At 35.6% G+C, this 21,330-nt stretch overlaps 1 protein-coding gene across 1 annotated transcript in view; it reads left to right on the top strand.

Annotated features, from left to right (window-relative positions):
* LOC101890888 (uncharacterized) overlaps positions 1-21,330 on the top strand; it is a 518,720-nt gene that overhangs the window by 385,132 nt on the left and 112,258 nt on the right. Inside the window, exons 9-12 of the mRNA XM_059119171.1 lie at positions 8,318-9,305; positions 12,068-12,228; positions 15,628-16,989; positions 17,070-17,282. Of these exons, the coding sequence (XP_058975154.1) occupies positions 8,318-9,305; positions 12,068-12,228; positions 15,628-16,989; positions 17,070-17,282 (2,724 nt within the window). The remainder of the gene's footprint in view (positions 1-8,317; positions 9,306-12,067; positions 12,229-15,627; positions 16,990-17,069; positions 17,283-21,330) is intronic.

The raw sequence follows: 21,330 nt of genomic DNA, 5'->3' as shown, positions 1-21,330 counted from the left end.
GTCTGTCCGTCCGTCTGTCCATGTATTTTTGTAAACAAAGTACAGTTCGCATTTATTGCCCGATCCAGATGAAATTTTGCAAGGATCTTTTGTTTGGCCCAAGGACGAACCCTATTGAAATTGGGGATAATCGGTAAAAATTTAGATATAGCTCCCATATATATCTTCGTCCAATTCCACCAAACGTGTAATATCAGCCAGAATTGTATGGCATTTTGCATATACACCCAAATTAGGCCTGAAAATATGTATGCCAAATTTGATCGAAATCGGTTCAGATATAGCTATAGCTCCCATATATATTGTTCATCCGATTTGTTATTTTTGTCCACCGCCGCCGTAATATGCACTATGCAACAACAATATTTGGGGAAATATATCAAATACAGCTCAGAAATACATTTGCTAAATTTTATCGATATCGGTTCTGATTTGGATATAGCTCCCGTATATAACTTCGTCCGATTTACCTTTTATTGTGCACCAAACGTCTAATATTTGTCCAAATAGGATGGAATTTGGCATTTACGACCGATTTGGTGAAGATCGGTTCAGATATAGATATAGCTCCCATATATATTGTTCATCCGATTTGTTATATTTGTTACCCACAGCCGTAATATGCACTCCGTTACAACGATATTCAGGGAAATATATCAAATACAGCTCAGAAATATATTTGCAAAATGTTATCGGGATCGGTTCAGATTTGGATATAGCTCCTATATATATTTTTATCCGATTTCAAATTAATTGTGCACCAAATGCTTCGGAATATTTAGTCCTTTGAACTTTAAATTATAATCCTAGGGTGTATGATTGAATTCCCCCATAAAAACTTTTAATTGTTATGTGGAGCTCTACTTAATTAGCAAAATGGTGTAGGGTATCATAAAGTCGGCCCCGACTTTAAGACTTTCTTTACTGGTTTTGTAATGAAATTCTGAAATTTTGGCCCAAGGACGAACCTTATTGAAATTGGAGATAATCGGTCAAAATTTTAAATATAGGTCCCATATATATATAATCGTCCGATTTGCCTTTTTTGTGCACCAAACGTGTAATATCAGCCCAAATAGTATGGAATTTTGCACACACAATCAAATTAGGCCTGAAAAAAAGTAAGTCAAATTTGATCGAAATCAGTTCAGATATAGCTATAGCTCCCATATATATTGTTCATCCGATTTGTTATTTTTGTCCTCCGCAGTCATAATATGCACTCAGTAACAACAATATTTGGGAAAATATATCAAATGCAGCTCAGAAATACGTTTGCCAAATTTTATCGAGATCGGGATAGATTTGGATATAGCTCCCATATAACTTCGTCCGATTTACCTTTTATTGTGCACCAAACGTCTAATATTTGTCCAAATGGGATGGAATATTGCACTTTCGACCGAATTGAGTCTAGAAGCTAGTATATCAAATTTGGTGCAGATCGGTTCTGATATAGCTATAGCTTCCATATATATTATTCATCCGATTTGTTATATTTGTTACCCACAACCGTAATATGCATTCCGTAACAACGATATTCGGGGAAATATATCAAATACAGCTCAGAAATATCTTTGCCAAATTTTATCGAGATCGGTTCGGTTCGGATATCCGATTTCTAATTAATTGTGCACCAAATGGGCAATACAAGTCCGAATTTAAAAGATACAAATGCTTCGTCATATTTAGTCCTTTGAACTTTAGATTATAATTATAATCATAGCGTGTATTATTGAACTCTCCCATAAAAACTTTTAATTGTTATGTGGAGCTCTAGTAAATTAGCAAAGTGGTGTAGGGTATAATAAAGTCGTCTCCGCCCGACTTTAGGACTTCCTTTACTGGTTTTATCTGCAATATTTACCTTAAATGCACGGATTTTGTGGAATCTTAATATGATATTTTCTAAAAGTATAAAAGGGGCGAAATTGGCCCCTCTATTTAGGTTACATTGAACTTTCAAAATTCCTATGCAGGTGTCTTCAATTTTTAGCTCTAAATTCATAGTCTGCTGAATCTTTCCACTAACTCTTTTTTGTGTTGCACAGTATTATCAACAATTATTTTTAACCCTTTTTTGTACACAATGCTAAACAAATAAATATATATTAAATGGGAATTAAAAAAACATGGTTTTTCATTTTATTTTAACTTTTTTTGTTATAATTTGACATAAGATAAAAGTGGAACCTCATATATATGACTAATGTGATGTCAATTTCAGTCAATTATTCATCTCGTGCACGTAACACTGATTTTTCCAAGTCCTTACTGCCCACTTTAAATTCAAACAATTGCAGCGTGTGTACGTGCAACCATTGTTATTGTTTGTTAGCCACAATTGAGTATCATTAAAAACTTTGAATTGCATAAAACGGAATTTGATGGGTGAAAACTTTTCGAAGCCTAAATGGAAAAAGTTTGATGTCATCGGAAGGAAAACAGGAAAAAATCAAAAACAAAAACCTTGAACAATTTGAGATATTAAAAAAATCTATTTATTTAAAATACCATAAAACAACAATTAAATTTACAAAATATTAATTTTATAAAGCAAAAAGCTGCAAACTCTATTTTTTCTTACCAAAAATCAATTGGACATATGTTTTTCTCTTTTGTTCGAGTGGCTGTGAGCCAAAAAAGTGATTGCTGAATTTTGAGAGCAAAAGGGGAGTTTTTTGCGATTTGAAAATAATTATAGCTAGCCTTTTTTGGTTTCAGTATACACGATATCTGGAATTAAACGTAAACTTAAATTTAAATTTAAATTTTTTTTGTGTATATTTCAAAAATTGCAGAAGTATCGGAAAACAAACGGAAATGTACCAGAAGTCAAAAATTGGGCATGAAACATTTAAGAATTGTTATTTTGATGGTTTCGGACCGCCGAGCTAAAACACAAATTTTAATATGAAATTTGTCCCACACATTGGATGAATTTTAGTTCCAATTTTTAAAAGTTAACCTCTCGAATTCACCCAGTTTAATTCCAAAAAAAAAAAAAAAACAAAAAAAAAAAACTAGTTAAAAAGCAGTAAGTTTGGCCGGGCCGAACTTTTAATACCCTCCACCATTTGCAACGAATTTGGAAATTTTCAAAAAATAAAATCCTTAAAAAATTCTGTTAAAATTTTAAAAATACCGAATATAGCCGTTATGTTGGGGTCTATACGACGTGGACATACATATGCATTGTTTGTCATAAGCCATTACCATATTCAAATTCGAAACTGGACCCGCACCGACAATTTTCTGTCACAGACTGTAGTTCCCATAACGAACTTCAAATACCAAATTTTAAACAATTCCGGTTAATAATGTCGCTAAAATTATCAAAATACCGAACATAGCGAGGTGCCGTTATATGGGGGCTATACGAAGACGTGGACCTGCACAGACAATTTTCAGTCTTAGAGTGTAGTATCCATTTGGAACTTCAAATACCAAATTTGAAACAATTCCGGTGAATAACGTCGCTAAAATCATCAAAATACCGAATATAGGGGGGTTACCGTTATGTGGGACCTATATGAAAACATGGCCCATTTACGAACTTAACCTGCCTACTGGAAAAATAAACATGTGTGCAAAATTTTAGCCATCTATCTCAATTCATTCGAAAGATAGCGTGATTACAACAAACAGACAGACGGACGCACACCGCTAAATCGACTTAGAATTTTACGCTGATCAAGAATATATATACTTTGTTGGGTCTGACATGAGTATTTCGAGGAGTTACAAACGGAATGACAAAGTTAATATACCCTCCATAGTATGGTGGAGGGTACAAAAATGTCCAATATTGAAGTGGCCTCCAAATTTTCCGAAAATTGGCATTAAACTTTAAACGCTAATGACAATGTCATTCACGTTGAATACTTGAGCGTACTCGGGTGCCACCTCACATTTTTGGCACGTTCGGACACAGTATTTCACACTAATACCACCAAAGTTTTGCTTAAATAGAGCGGGGTGGTTGCCAGACTGACAGGGAGGCAAGGATATTGCAAATATTTTCCAAGAATAAACGACGTCAGGCAACCACGAAAAACTCATTATTATGCAATGTGATTTGAATCCTTTTTCTGCGGCGACGGTGAACAGAACCCATGGAAAGGGGGATGGCAAAAAAATGCATACTGGCCGCACACGAAAGTGCAAATTACAGTGAAGGATTTTTACAAATGACAAAAGTTTTGAAACTGCTTTTGTCGTTGTTTTTTCTTCTTTTTTTTGACGAAAATGCCCACGAAGTTGGCAGCTAAGGGCAATAATGACTTCTGAAGGAGAGAGAATTGTTATATTGAAGATGATTGTTGGTCTTGTTGCAAAACGAAAGTTGTAAGTCATTATTGTTGAAACTTGCAGGGTAAAAAATCGAATATAGCAGAAAAATCAAGTCATTTAATTGAGCAATCATTTGATTAAGTTTGTCCGACCGCCATTAGAAATGAAGGCCATTGATTTGTTTATTGTATATTTTATAATAAAATTATATACAGGGTGACATAAAAAAATGGCAACAAAATCAAGCGTCATAATTTTTACATTTTTTTTTTTATTTTATTGAATGTCGGAAATAGCATCGAATTTTAGAATAAATTTAGATTTATTCGAATTGGTCACCTTTGGCACGACTTATGGCCTTCAAACGGCCAATGAAACCGTCACACGCTGCCCGAATGTTGCTCTGCGGTATTTTGCTTACTTGAGGTGATCGACACTTTGGTATTTTTTAGTGCCAACCTTGCTTTCCAAAATACTCCAGACACAATAATCCAACGGATTGGTATCCGCAGATTGTGGTGGCCATTGTGCGCTGGAAATGAAACAAGGAACCCCTTTTTTTAACCATTCTAGGGTGGCGCGTGCTGAGTCCTGTTGGAATGTCCAAGGTCTGCGGCCAAAATGTTTGTGTGCCCAGGGCTTTAATACACCCTCCAGAATATTTCCGTGATAATATTCGGCATTTATTCTAATGCCTCGGTCGATTAATACATGCGGAATACGACCATCGGCTGTGATGGCGGCCCACACCACCACCATATCCGCAGCTTGAGTTCTGGTGGCCAACCGAAGGTGCACATTTTCAGCTAACCTCTTTGGCATGTAAACACGATCATTTTGTGTGTTTACAAACTGCTGGACAACTAATATTTTCTAATCGGAGAAAACCAAATTCGGCAGTTCACTACTTTCGGCCAGCTCTTAGCTTAGCTCTTATGAGTCTATTTTCTTTCTGTAGAGGTGTAAGTTCTTGCACTTTTTGGAATTTCGATGATTTTACTATGAGCTCATTTTTCAATATTTGCCGAATGGAATATTGCGATGTGTTCAGCTCACGAGCCACTGCACTTTTCGGCCACTGCGACGCGGGTTTCGATCAAGTCGCTTCTTTACTTTTCGAACCATTTCTGCTGATTTTTCTGTTCTTCTGTCCACTTTCTTGTCGTCGGGCTATGCTACAATAGATTTATTCACACAAAAGATTTATTCACATTTAAATGCTGGAGTGCTCTAACGATAGCCACTTGTGGTTTTCCAGCCACGTCACACTATCACGCTTGAATTCCATCAAGAATAACTTTTTTTTTTTCGGGAAAATTCTCACCAAAATGCTGTAAACAATATAATGAGCCGTCACTGGAATAATTTTAACAGCTGTCGGACGAGTGGCTTAGAAATGACAGCAGTCTGAAGTTGTTTGCAATTTTTTCACCCTGTATATATAGCGCCTATATATATGGTTAATACGATTTTTTGTTAAAGTCCCTCACATGCGTAATATGCACTCCACAACAAGGATATTTAGTACTGGATATCAGATGCAGCTCGGAAATACCTCTGCCAAATTTTATTTAAATCGATTTAGAATTTTATATTCCTTCGATATCCGATTTTACGGTTAATGTCCACAATATATGTAATATCAACCCAAATTGGATAGATGTTTTCATATTCTACTGAATTTTTCCATTTGTTGAAAAGCAGTCCGGTATTCTCTTTCATTGATAGGCTAAGAAGTTTCCGAACCGCCCTCGTAAATATTTTTATACCCTACAACACTATGTGTTGGGAGTATTATAAGTTTGATTGGGCCAAAAATTATTTAACACCTCGAAATATTCGTTTCCCACATAGGAAAGTATATATGGATCTTCTTATCTCGCCGAGCTGAGTCGATCTAGTTATGTATGTCCGTCCGTCTGTCCATGTTAATTTGTAATCACTCTACAGGTCGCAATTATGGCCCGATCTCCACGAAATTAAGAATGGAGGTTGGCCTAGAGCCAGAATAGAACCCTATTTCTTTTGGAGATGATCGCATAATATTTTGGGATTGAATTGGGCCAAAAACTAAAAAAAAACTGATTTTGCAGTTGCTATACAGGACGCAATTATAGACCAATCGACGCGGAAGTTAGCATGGGGCTAGAGCTTAGAGCTGGGCAGATGTCTTCTAATTTTTGGTCATCGGATAATATTTAGTGTGTGAAATAGACCACAACATTTGTGTTAAATAAAAATCAAATTTTCCATTAAATCGCGAATATATTTAGTCCCGGCGAAATCACAAATAGACGAAGAGGTCAATTCGGACCGTTACGTAGATGCCGATAGTAAATATATCGGATATATATAGCGAAATATATACAATGCGTATATACAAAGGAAGGGGATGTTAGCTATAATGCTTATATCTCAAGAATGGCTGGACCGATTTTGACAAATTTTGTCAATTCAAAATGCCCTCTTGTCATAAAAGTATAAACCCTAAAAACTCGAATAAAAAGATGCCAATAATGATGTTAATATAGATTTTGTAGTATTTTGTGACATTTTTTTTATTTTTTCATATTTTCTATCGCATGCGAGTTTTTCAGTTTGGCTTAAAATATTGAAGTATATATTTTGTATATTTTTTTCACCTCACAACACTGGTTGGGGTTATTATATATACAGATTACAATTATCGTCCGATCCTCACGAAAACTTTCACAAGGGTAGGGTTAGGCTCAGAAGGGCGAGGCCATTGTTTCAACGATGTCGGCAATATATTTAGGGATTGAAATGGACCAACAACTAAACATGTACCTGATTTGGCAGCCGTTATAAAATAGAAACCAAAGAACAGGAAATCTCGCATGAAGTTAGAGTTTCGGACAGTACAATGAACCACTACATTTGTGTTGAAAAATACCAACGTTACTTACTTATGATATGATACACAAAAGGCGACCTTCTGGCTTTTTTATGCTGATTTCGTGGACGAATATAGCCAAATATTGTAGACAAGATGAGCCTATATTTGGAGATACAAAGGGGCATCTTACATTTGGAGATGATCGCTAAATATTTAGGGGTTCAAATGAACCAAAAAAAAAAAAAAAAAGAAAAAAACATTTAAGGACAGCGAATAAGTCTACCATTTTGGATGACCATTTGGTTATACTTTGCTATAAAATGGACCACAATAACTAACAGCACGACGGAGTGCGTAAATATAGGGCAAATTTCCCTAGTCAAAAAGCTAAGGGTAATATCTGGGCAGTACTCCGTGACATAATTTCAAAAGCGAAATTTTCCTAAATGGATTTAGACATAAGGGGGCTTCTAACATATTGTAGTGTTGTAGGGTATCACATGGTCGGCCCCGCACGACTATAGCCTTTGCTTACTTGTTTTAATATAATTTTTATCGAAGTCATATCATGAACCACACAGAAATGTTATTTGGTACTAAATGTACAAAATCGTCATCCAAATTTTTTAAAAATCGATTCAGAGTTGGATGTAGTTCCAAAATTCTGACGACTCTAAAGACATGATACACATTAAAATAAGGTTCATAGTTGGTATGATCTACTTCGCATAAATTCCCAATATAAACTTTTTTGTTACGAGAGCTCTACTAAATAGGTATAGTGGTGTGGGGTATCATATTGTCGGACCTGCCCGACATTGGGCTTTTCCTGGCTGGGTTAATATAACATTCTGTAATTTCATAAGAAAATATTTTACGATACACGTAATCAATTTTAAAGCCATTGACTCTTTAAGTTTGCCATAACGTATACGTTACGATAACATGTATACGCACCCATGCATCACACCCAACATGAATACTGTATGTAGCATATTCCCATATTAAATCCTCGGATTATGCAAATTGAAAAACTGTTTTAATTCATTTCCGAAAACACATCCCCTGATACTATCTTTACAAAATAATTAAAACTAATTCCAAGTTATGTATTTGTTTCTCTCTTTTCGATTTTCTTCCCGCTTCGCCTGCTACTTGTTACACCAGTGCATCTTACAATGACTCCAGTGCCAGTACGGAGTGGGGCATCGGCAACAGCAGCAACACTCAAAAGACCAGCTACAAAACGAAGCCAACAGCAGCCCGTAATGCCGGAAATGCAAAATCCGACAATTCATTACACGGGGGATTTCTTCGTTGAGACCGTGTCGTTGTTGAATGCTCAAGACCGCGGTAGTTTTGTCAGTTTGGCTGGTGCTGGCAACAAGTTGCCAATTTCATGGTTCGCCACATCGCAACAAAATGGCAAACGCCAACCGATGAAAACAGCTAAAGGCCCAATCATGGGCAATGGCAAAAATCCCAGCCCCAGAGATGAATTTGCGGAAGCATTGCACAAAAATGATTTTAGCTCTTCGTCATCGGCATCAGCGGAAGAGACAGGCTCACCGGCAGCTGCATCCAAAAAAGTATTAGATGAACGCCACGTTGATGATTATGTTGCCCGCGATGACGGAGATGTTGAGTATATTGGTCATATACCAACAAATATATTTTTTAAAGATTTTGCCAAAGTACGAAATGCATCTAAGCTAAAACGAGAACGTGAACGAGAACGAGAACGTGAGCAACATCACGCGAATGCTAAAAACAGCCATCAGAACCGTGATGACACCAGCAGCAATGACAGATGGCATTACGACAAAGAATTGCCAACGTCATCCAATGGGAATTATAAAAGATCTCTGTTATCAGTTGTATCGGGTGCAGCATTTAATGATGCCACGATGCAAACGTATTCCCGACAACAACAACAACAACACAACGGAGTGGAGGAGCAACAACAACAACCAGCCATACCAACAAGACAACGACGTGCTGTAATGCCGGATGAGTATTCAGAAACATGTCCGGATAACAAATGGCGAGGAACATTCAGAAGTCATACTAATGCTGCGGGCGGCATTAGTAGCGAAACCAGTGCCATGTGGTGGCTTAATGAGCTCTGCGAGCAGAATGACATCATTGAATTTAGGTAAGTTTTGATCAAGATGTTTCCAATGTATTCTAATATCCGATATGTGAAGGTAATACCACAAAAAATGGGATGTCTATGAGAAATTAATAGAAAGCAATGAACAAGGTGATGATACCCTCCCTCTCGAGGAAATTAAACATTGGACAGTTTGTGCGAATGCAGCGGTTCCCACCATAGTATGGAGGGCATATTAAGTTTGTCATTCCGTTTGCAACACCTCGACATATACATTTTAGACCCCACAAAGTATATATTCTTGATCAGCATAAAATTCTATGTCTATTTAGCGATGTCCGTCCGTCAGTGGAAATCACTCTAGCTTCCGAACTAAATAAAATTGGTTTATAAAGCTTAACTCAAATGTATATAAGGTCTGTAGGACTTTTGGTATTAATATAACCCTCACATAATGGTACCTCCCGTTTTTCGGTATTTTAGTGATTTAAGCGACATTAATCTCCGGAAAAGTTTCATATTTGGCAATTGAACTTCGTAATGTATACTACAGCCTAAGACCGAAAATTGACCGTGCAGATCCACGCCTTCGTATAGCCCCCATATTACGATACCTCCCGATATTCGATATTTTGAATTTAGTATTTGAAATTCGTAATGGATAATGCAGCCTATGACAGAAAGTTGTCTGTGCAGGTCCACGTTTTCGTATAGCCACCATATAATGGTTCCTCCCTATATATATATTTTGATGATTTTAGCTACATTATAGACCGGAATTATTTCAAATTCGTAATTCCTAATGGGTTGTTCAGCCTCTGAAAATAAATTACCTATACCAGTCCACGTCTTTGTATATATGGACATTATTCACCGGAATTGTTTGATATTTCGCATTCAAATATCCAAATGGATTCTACAGCCTATGATAGAAAATTGCAATTCCAGGTCTTCTTATAGCCTCCATATAACGGTAGCTCCCTAAATTCGGTATTTTGATGTTTTTGTGCATTATTCACCGAAATTGTTTAAAGTTTCGTATTAGAATATTGTAATGACCTATGCCGGTTCATATCTTTGTATAAGCCTCAGTGTAACGGATACTCTCTGTAGTATTTTTCAACAAAATTTGTTCGAAAATTTGCCAATTCCTTCTTCGGCCGAACTCACTCCTTTTTTTTTACTTGCTTTTATTTCGATCGAGTTGGGAGATTGCAATATCGGTCCGCTGTATCATCATGTCATGTTTGGTCTATATACTTTTTTTGCCCTAAAACACTAGATGTTGGAGTGTTAAAAGTTTCATTGGACATAAAATGATGTAACACCTAGAAATATTAGTCCAGCACATAGGAAACTATATATGGATCTTCATATCTTGTCGAGCTGAGTCGATCAAACTAAGTATGTCGATCCAAATTATAAGATGATTTAGCCCTGTTCAGCCGTCCGTCCGCCTGACCGTCTGTTGTAATAACATTAGAGTCAAAACGAGTTAAGACAGGAAGGCAAAATTTTGCACAGATCAGTGTTTTGTCTGAAGGCAGGTCAAGTTCGAAGACGGTACCCCCTATATTCGGTATTTTGATGATTTTAGCCACATTTTTCAACGGAATTGTCTGAAATTCTACACAAAGATTTCTTTGTGAGTACATTACCCCCTGGAACAGTATTGTCTATATAGATCCAGGATATCATACATCCCCTATTTAAGGGTTTCTCCCGATATTTGTTATTTTGATTATCTTAGACACATTTTTCAATGTACCCCTGATATTCGGTATTTGGATGATTTCAGCTAAATTGTTAATTGAAGTTGTCTTAAAATACACACATGGGGTTCCTTCTGAACCCCATTTAGATATAGCTCCCATATATATTGTTCATCCGATTTGTTATTTTTGTCCTCCGCAGCCGTAATATGCACTCTGCAACAACAATATTTGAGGAAATATATCAAATACAGCTCAGAAATACATTTGCCAAATTTTATCAAGATAGGTTCAGATTTGGATATAGCTCCCATATGTAACTTCGTCTGATTTACCTTTGTTACGTCTAAAATTTGTCCAAATGGGATGGAATTTGGTAGTTACGACCGAATTGTCGAATTTGGTAAGGATCGGTTCAGATATATAGCTCCCATATATACTGTTCATCCGATTTGTAACGATATTCAGGGAAATATATCAAATACAGCTCAGAAATATCTTTGCCAAATTTTCTCGAGATCGGTTCAGATTTGAATATAGCTCCCAATATATCAAATGGGTAATACAAGTCCGAATTTAAAAGATACAAATGCTTCGGCATATTTAGACCTTTAAACTTTAAATTATAATTATAACCACAATTATGCTGTTTTGATTTTATTTAATTTCTTCCACGAAATATTTTGCGAAAATTTCCAAAAATGTTAAGCTTTTATTCTGACCATAGCTCAGATGGAAATATTGTGAGAATTGCGATCTATAGAGTTTACATATACAAGCGGACGGAAGCATACAGTTTTGTATTGTCGACTTTTTTTCCTTTTTTCCTCGAGTGTTGGAAAATTGACCCCAATTTCGCACCCCAAATATACTCCTAGATAAAGTTATTTTGACATTGTAGATAACGTCCTTTTTTGGGACGTGGTAACTTTTAAACAAACAGTTTTCCTTATGTTCTGATTGTTTTCAACAAAGAATTATCACAATGGCAATTCATGCCATTATCGGTTACTTCAATAAAAAGCTTTCAATTTCTTTCTTATCCTATTATCCTTTAACAGCATGTTATATATATTTTATTCCTCATTTCAGAGTATTTTTTCGTATGAAAATGAGAACGACAAACGCTGCTAAGAACAAGACCATTAATACAAATGGAAGTGACGACAATTATCGCAATGAAGCTGCTGCCAATGCTGATGATGCACAAATAGTGGTTTACAGAAAAACTTTTCAATTTCATATACGCAAAGGTAAGTAGTAAAATGCAATGTTCGAATAAGTAATTGAATGAGATTTAAGATTAAAAAAAACAGCCAATATTATGTAAAAAGCAATCCACATTGAAGGAAAGAACCCTATTGTGTTAAGATATTCGAACTTTTTATATTATCTATTTAAAATCGCATATAAAGGTAATATATTTGCATCATATCCATTATTGAAGAATGATTCTTCTTTTTCAAGAATTCCGTAAAAATTTTGTTAAATTTATCAAAATAATAATAGCCAGTAATCAACATTTTTAATATCAGAAAAACTGTAATACGAAAACGTAGACAAATTTTTCCTAGAAAGGATTAGTACCTAGTAAAAAATTTGGACATCGAATTCCAGGGAAGACCTTGAATAATAGGTTTAAAATGGTCAAAATCGACACACCTGGACCAATATAGACAATTTTCTGCAGGAAGGTTAACTACTCACTGCTTGTTTTAGATATTAAATTTCAAACAAATCCTTTGAAAAAGTGACTGAAATAATTAATAAACTTTATATTTATATTTAGCTGTACGTTTATATATAGGCCTAAACGACCTCGGGGACCGATGTAGTCCAACTTGACATGCCTGCAAACAATAGACCGTTCTATGTTAAATTTTAGCTTCCTATTTCAAAACGCTTGGGCTCTTGTGTGATTACAACGAACGGACGGATATGATAAAATCCACCATAATTTTTTTTTCGATCACGAATAAAATATATAAAAAAAATTCAAAATTTCTTCCCCGATAATCCTTTACGAAACTATTCCTAAAAATCAATATTTGTTATAAAAATAATTTTTAAAATTTTCATGCTCAAAAAAGTTATTTAAAAAAATCCTCAGTTATTTCTTTGACATGACTTCTACAGTACTTTGTGACAAAATTATTTTTTTTTACAAATAAAGCCCAGAAGATTAAGGAAATAGAGGTAAATGCAGCAGACGTGTATCCGCGTTTCGAATAGCAAAATTACCTCTCCAAAATATTATGAAAGTAGAGCTTAAAACATCGAAAATGTTGCCATACATACATTTTTGACGACAGGCTAGAGTAGCTTTTGAGACAGAAAGTTTGTTAATACACTTTATAATTGAGATAATAAGGACATGAATTTACAATGTGTTTATTTTAAACTAAGTTTAACTTATCCTACTAGTCTTCGATCAGAAATTAGCAATGGTTCTTCGACTAGAGACTTGGATAAGTACTCAGGATTCGGGATGGTTCATGCAAGTCTACCGGTTGGATTTTATGCAAGAAACCTTGATAAGTACTCAACTGGACCTATGCCAATGAGGGAGTGCCAGGCTACGTCTATAGGAGATCCAATTCGTACAACTACATGGATATGGAAAGCTACTTAAGCAAGATACCTTAATGAGTACTCAAGCATGATTTACAAAGGTAGCAAGAGACCTTAAGAAACTAGATCTACAAGGGTATGTAGGGGCTATGTCCGCGAGAAACGTTAATAAGTGCTCAAACAAATCCTACAACTATAGCAAGAGACCTTAATAAGTACTCGAGCAGGATCCACAGGGATATGATAGGCTGTCTGTCTTGTAAAATTGCTTGGGTACTTTTTAAAGTCTCTAAAATGCACTCAAGCAATTTTACAAGGATATGCCGGGCTACGTCTGCGAGACACCTTAATACGTACTCAAGCAGGATCTGGAAAGATATGCTAAGCTACGTCTGGCGAGACTTTAATAAGTATTCACTCAAAATCTGCAAAGATAAGCATGAGTTTAAAGGATACCCTATTCCAGGATTCAGGACTGAGAGTCCTGGATAAGTATTCTAAAGAGTAATTTTTAAATTCGTAACCTACCGTCTAATGATGTACACTCATTGCCTGCCCTACGCTGACTGTCGCTAATGGTAGTGATGAGTTGATGCTGTCTGTTGTTGAGTCAGCTGAGAATTTATGTCCGCCAGAATGCAACTCAAAAAGATCATATAATAATTTGAGTAGGCAAGTAAAAAAGCTGTAAGTTCGGCCGGGCCGAACTTGGAATACCCTCCACCGTTTGGAACGAAATTGGCAATTCTCAAAAACAATAAAATCCGTTAAAAATTCTGTTTAAATCTTAAAAATGCCGAATGTAGCTGTTATATTAGAGTCTATACGACGACATGGATCTGCTTAGGTAACATTTGTCATAAGTCATTACAATATTCAAATGCGAAACTTAAAAAAATCGGTAACAATGTAGCTAAAATCATAAAAAAACCATTATATGGGGCTATACGAAAACGTGGACCGGCACAGATAATTTTCTGTCACAGGCTGAAGTATCCATTACGAACCTCAAATACCAAATTTGAAACAATTCCGGTGAATAAATCGCTAAAATCATCAAAATACCGAATATCGGGAGATATCATTATATGGGGGCTATACGAAGACGTGGACCGGCACAGACAATTTTCTGTCTTAGGTTGTAGTATTCTTTTCGAACATCAAATATAAATTTGTTAGAATTCCGGTAAATAATGTCGCTAAAATCAGAATACGGAATATCGGGAGGTACCGTTATATGACCAAAAATTTTGCAGACATGGCATACATTTGAGTAAAATTTTATCAATCTACTTCAGTTAGTTCGGAAGCTAGAGTGATTTCCACAGACGGATAGACGGACGGACATTGCTAAATCGACATAGCATTTTATGCTGTTCAAGAATATATATACTCTGTGGGGTCTAAAATTTATATTTCGAGGTGTTACAAACGAAATGACAAACTTAATATACCCTCCATAATATGGTGGAGGGTATAAAAATGAATGTATATGTGTCTGTTTGTCCGTCTATCTGTTGTAATCACGCTATCTTTCGAACTAATTAGGATGGAAGGCTAAAATTTTTACAAAAATTTTTCCACGAAGTCCACGACTTCGTATAGTCTCTATATAACAGTTTTATTTAAAAGGTAGTTTCCGGAATTTTTTTTTTTTTTTTGAAATTTTTCAAGCTCCTTCCAAATCGTGGGAGGGTATTAAAAGACCTAGAATTAAATAAGTGGTTATTTTTAATTTTTTAAAGGTCTGAAAAAAACCCCTTTGGTGACCCGCTTGGCAGTTAAATTGTTTGACCAAAAAATTCTAATATTGTGTGTAGACTTATATTGGCGAAGACGCAATATATCCAAAATTTCAGTTAATCTCCATTAGAAAGTTTGGAAAAAATATTGAAGAGGGTGGAACATGCCACTTCCATGTAGTCTATTTTGGGTTTTAAACTTTGAAAACAAGATACAAGTATTTACTTTTTAATAGCTCTAATTTCATTATCTACTGAGTTTTTCCTGTTATTAATTTTCGTGTTTCCCAGTGTAATTAGAAGACATTTTAATTTTTTCCACTCTCTGCCTCTTTCCAGACTGCCATCTAATGTTACGTGAAATCTCTATGGGTACATTGGACTATACCGTATTGCCTTTATACTGCATAGATTGTACAGTTCATTTTCCTAAATTTAAGCAACTCAACTCAGAATCGGATGCACCCAATCCGAATCCGAATCCACCACCCGGAATGCTGGTGGAATTGCAACGCCTCAATGTGCCCTGTGCCAGCGGTGGCTTTGTGCGCTTCAATCGCCAAAAGGTGTTGTGCGGCAAGTTGGAAGAGCTCGACAGCACGGATCGGATATATCATTTCAATGTTCGGGACGACACATCTGTACAGTTCTATAGGAATCCAATGTTTAGTTTAAGTTTTAAATTAGTCGATTATTGCTATAATGTAAGTACCAGCAATCAAACGGGCGAATTTTATATAAGGCCCAGTATGAAGGATACGTTGGAGTGTTATTTTCGCATACACCTGCCGTACGGCAATAGGGTGTTGCTGCGAATGGTGACGAATAATGATAGTGATATTTTACCCATGCCAATGTTGGGACAGCAGCAGTTTCCGTCAGATGGTGATAATGTCGATGAAGATGTGGATGAACTTTATACGATTTTCTCCCGCCAAGGTACGAGAATTGGGGCACAAGTTATTAATCTCACCCTACACAATGGTAATGGCAATTTGGGAGCCTATTCTCCGCTCATGCCATTGTTTAAACAATCTGAACTGAATTCTACGAGTGGCAGGAAATTATCTTCATTTGGCGGCGATGTGAAATCGAAAACATTTGCCAATTTAATTGGCCTAGACTCGTTTGGTTTTTTGACCATAAGTAAAGCTAACTTACAAATGGCCTACACTGGCACTGCCAACTGTATCGGCCTGGTGATAAAGGTATTCGAAAATGACAATTCGGCCAAGTGGTCGCATTGTGTCAACGATACTCGTAACGTGCGTGGCTTTATTCTGGAGTCGTCCAGCAACACATTGAGTGTACATCTTTTTCGTACCACAGCGCCGGCTGCAAAACCATCAGCCAGAAATAACGACAACGGCAAGCTGAACATGCCAGCCATATATTTATCGTATCAGGCTCGTCCTCTGAAAAATATTGTCTCAAATTGTGCCTTTGGTTGGATTGCTATGCAACAATTTTGCATAGCTGCCATTGAATTGGCCATGTCGTGGCATGAGGGTGAAAAGTACTGTTCCAAACTGGGTGGCCACTTAGTTTCGATACGCAACGAACAACAGCAGCAGACCATAAACGAGTTGCTCATCAAGAGTCCGGGCTATAAGGATGAGAATGCCTACTGGGTCGGTGGTTCGGATAAAAGTTATGAAGGTGATTTTCGCTGGAGTGATGGCTTGTTATTTCAATATACCAGTAAGTGTTGCGAACCGGGGAGTGGTGGGGAGGGGGAGGAAGCTTACAAATTGTTATTTAATTTATATTTTCTTTTGCAGATTGGTTTCCCGGTTGGTCACAGCATGGTCACTATAACAAGCAACCGAATGACGATGGTCTTAGCAGTCAGGATTGCATTGAATTGAGACGTTACTTTCGCACACCACCCGGAATTCAAAGTAGCCGTAGTCCTCTCACGAATCGTTATATGTGGAATGATCGCGACTGCAGTGCCAATAATTATCTGATTTGTGAAAGAGCAATGGATGATGGTAAGTTTTCAGCGTTACAGGAATGGAATTGAAGATAAATTAAATAGAATCAATGAAAATATGACCAAATATCTAACTATCTCGGAAACTTTAATGAGAGATAAATTATATATTTTGTCCTACTCAATAATATTTGGAAATCCTTTCGAAAGGGTAAAAATCATATTAACAGCCAGTTTTTGAAAAAAAAAAAAACTTTGACCTGAATCTTTTTAATTCACTCGTATAAAAATTCTACATATTTCAAACGGATAACGAAATACATAATACCATGTACCACAGTGAGGTGTGGGGTATATAAAATGTTCTTCATCTCATCTATATAGAGTAGTGAAATGACTTACTGACTAAAAATCAATGCCGACACGAAACGGCTGTATTTTGAAATTTTGCCCGAGGTACGTACTAAAAGGGTACGAGAAGTACTAAAATGTACTAAAAATTAAACGGACAAAGGAAATGAAGGAAATTTTATTATTAAGAATGAGAGTCACTGATGAAGTGCAGGATAAATATGCTAAATGGTTTTTGGAAACTTTAAGATTGCCAAAAGTTCCAAAACGGTACTATTTGGTATTAACCCATTTGTTTCCGAGATTAATTTTTATTTTATTTATTTTTTGAAAAATTTTACTTTTTAGGGTAATTTGGGCCCACTGATCACACAAAATGTATTTAGAAAATTTTTTCGATTTGTCGTTTTTCCAGAAACAAGTGTTCGAAATTTCGAACAGTCAAGTTTACCTATATGTACTACATTATTTCGTTCTTTTTTGTTATTTTTCAAAATTAATTTTAAAATTATCCAAAAAAAGATGGGTTTCAGAAATGTAACACTACCATAGGGGGGTTGGATATTTTTTTAACTTCAGACAGAGGTCTCTTACCCTTTTATTGCATAAATATACTTTTCGAAAAATCGAACGGATCACCGTAATGGAGCTAAAAACTTAAAATTTGATTGAGAATTATTAAAATTAAAATAAAATATTTTCTTATATTCGTATCGAAATTATTATTGAAGAAAAATTATTATTGAAATTGTCAGACAGAACAAAATGTGCATTTTAAGGTAGATTTTCTCTGACGAAGTAGCGGCACTTGCTAGTTTAAAAATAAACCAGTAAAGAAAGTCTTAAAGTCGGACTGGGCCGACTTTATGATACCCTACATCACCTTTCTAATTTATTAGAGCTCCGCATAACAATTAAAAGTTCTTATGGGAGAATCGAATCATACACGCTATGATTATAATTATAATTTAAAGTTCAAAGGACTAAATATGCCGGAGCATTTGTATCTTTTAAATTCGAACTTGTATTGCCCATTTGGTGCACAATTAATTTGAAATTTAAAGTTTGGCAAAGATATTTCTGAACTGTATTTGATATATGTCCCTGAATATCGTTGTTACGGAGTGCATATTAACAGATGAACAGATGTATATGGGATGAACAGTATATATGGGAGCTATAGCTATACCTGAACCGATCTTCACCAAATTTGGCATACTAGCTTCTAGACTCAATTCGGTCGTAAGTGCCAAATTTCATCCCATTTGGGCAAATATTAGACGTTTGGTGCACTATCAAAGGTAAATCGGACGAAGTTATAACCGATCTCGATAAAATTTAGCAACTGTATTTCTGAGCTGTATTTGCTATATTTCCCCAAATATTGTTGTTACAGAGTGGATATTACGGCTGCGGAGGACAAAAATAACAAATCGGATGAACAATATATATGGGAGCTATAGCTATATCTGAACCGATTTCGATCATTTTCAGGCCTAATTTGGTTGTATGTGCAAAATTCCATATGTGCAAAACGATGCTATTACACGTTTGGTGCACAATAAAAGGTCAATCGGACGAAGATATATATGGGAGCTATATCTAAATTTTTACCGATTATCTCCAATTTCAATAGGTTTCGTCCTTCGGCCAGGGCAATAAATGCGAACTGTACTTTGTTTACAAAAATACATGGACAGACGGACGGACGGACATAAATAAATCGAGTCAGAATGTGATTCTATGCAAATCATCAAAAGGAACTATGGGTCTATCTTGTATCCTTTTGCCTGTTACAAGCAAATGCATAATACCCTGACCACCTTTTGGTGTAGGGTATAAAAAGCTAAAATGTACCAGCCAGTTTGCCGATAGATATATACCGTCGGCATTTTTACATATTTCCAAAAGTTTGGATTACTTCTACTATTACTACATTCCGCCTGTATTTATTCTACCAAAATATTATTTATATTCATTTCCAAAACAACCTTCTTATATAAATTCTACTAATCAAACTTTTGCTCTCCGTTGTCATAATTCCAAATTGTACCCAATTTAGTTCGTTTTAGAACTTTTGATAGATTTTGATATATCCTAAAAAAGCATAAAAAACCTTAATAAGAAATTTCAGATTTCCTCGGATACCAATTGTATTAAAGTTTATAACTTTAAGTACTTTTCTAGTACATATTTCTACATCCACCTTCATATACCAACTCCTCCGCACAAAACTTTATGCTGATACTAAATTTTAGATTTCCAAATCTTATCCTTCCCCAAATACCAAATTTAGTACTATTTAGAATTTTTTGTATTTTTTAGTCCTTATTTTCAAAATTTGACCCTTCTCGTCAACTTATGGTATGCATTTTCAAAGCCCCCCTCTTTATTTAAACAGTATGACACTTTCAGTCCGAATTTTCAATAAATAATTCTAGCTGAGCCGTTACCCCGAAATATTTAATTTTAAATAAAAATAAATTTGCAAAAAAACCACCACAATATCATGCTATCATCTAGGTTTAGGGTAGGTCGAAGAGTATTTTAAAGTTTTTCTTTAAAAACAAATAATAATAATAAAACAAGTAAGCAAAGGCTATAGCCGTGCGGCGCCGACAATGTGATACCCTACAACACTGCAATATGTTCGAAGACCCCTTATATCCACATCCATTTTGGAAGATTTCGTTTTTGAAATAATGTCAAAGAGACCCGCCCAGAGGTTACCCTTAGTTTTTTGACCCTAAGAATTTGGCCAATATTTACGGACTCCGTGGTGTTGTTAAGTAATGAAAAAAAACTTTGCACACGTAAGTTGTGGTCCATTTTACAGTCATTCAAAAGACTTCTTTCCTGTCGTTAACTCTCTTCTGATGCGAAATTCATTGTCGATTAGTTTTCAATTGCGGCCTATAGAGCGACTACAAAATTAGAAAAAATTAAATATTTTTACTCCATTTGCACCTCTAAATGTACATTTTAAGAACAATAGGCTTTAATTCCGACCCTAACACTACCCTCATGCAAAATTTCTTGAGCATCGGACGATAATTGCGATATGCATATAATACCCTTAAAACGTAGTGTTGGGGGGTGTAAACATGTAGAAAATTTACAATTCAAAATTGTAAGTCAAATTAAAAAAAAACGCATGCGATAAAAAATATGACAAGATTTGAAAAAAATGGAACAAAAAAATATTCACGATTTTCTTAGATATTATCGTTTTTTGACAAGATACCATTCCGAATTTATGGGAATTGAGAAAATCGGCCCAGCGGTTCTTGATTTATAAGCAGAATAAATAAGATTAATTATTTTACATATATATTGTACCTATTTTGCTATATATCCGATTTCTAATGGTCAGAAGTGATATTTTAATGTATTTGTGATTTGGCTGGGATTGAAAATATTCGCGGTTTAGTGGAAATTTTCCTATCTTCTTACATAAAAATTAGGGTCTATTTTACCCCCTAATTATTGCCCGATGGCCGCCCAAATAAATTTTTCTGTTTCTGGTGTATTTCAACCCTTAAATATCGTGCGATCATCTCCAAAAACAATAGGGTTCTATTCTGACCATAAGCCCCCCTCAATTTTCAATTTCGTGAGGATCGGCATAATTGCGACCTGTAGAGTGATTACAAATTAACATAGACAGACGGACATACATAGCTAGATCGACTCATCTCGGAGAGATAGGAAGATCCATATATACTTCCCTATGTGGGAAACCAATATTTCGGGGT

Source organism: Musca domestica, unplaced genomic scaffold (assembly GCF_030504385.1).
Source record: "Musca domestica strain aabys unplaced genomic scaffold, Musca_domestica.polishedcontigs.V.1.1 14, whole genome shotgun sequence".
In the NCBI taxonomy this organism is placed as follows: Eukaryota; Metazoa; Arthropoda; class Insecta; order Diptera; family Muscidae; genus Musca; species Musca domestica.
Note: the sequence above shows the minus strand (reverse complement) of the source record. Positions and strands in the feature narration are given on the sequence as shown.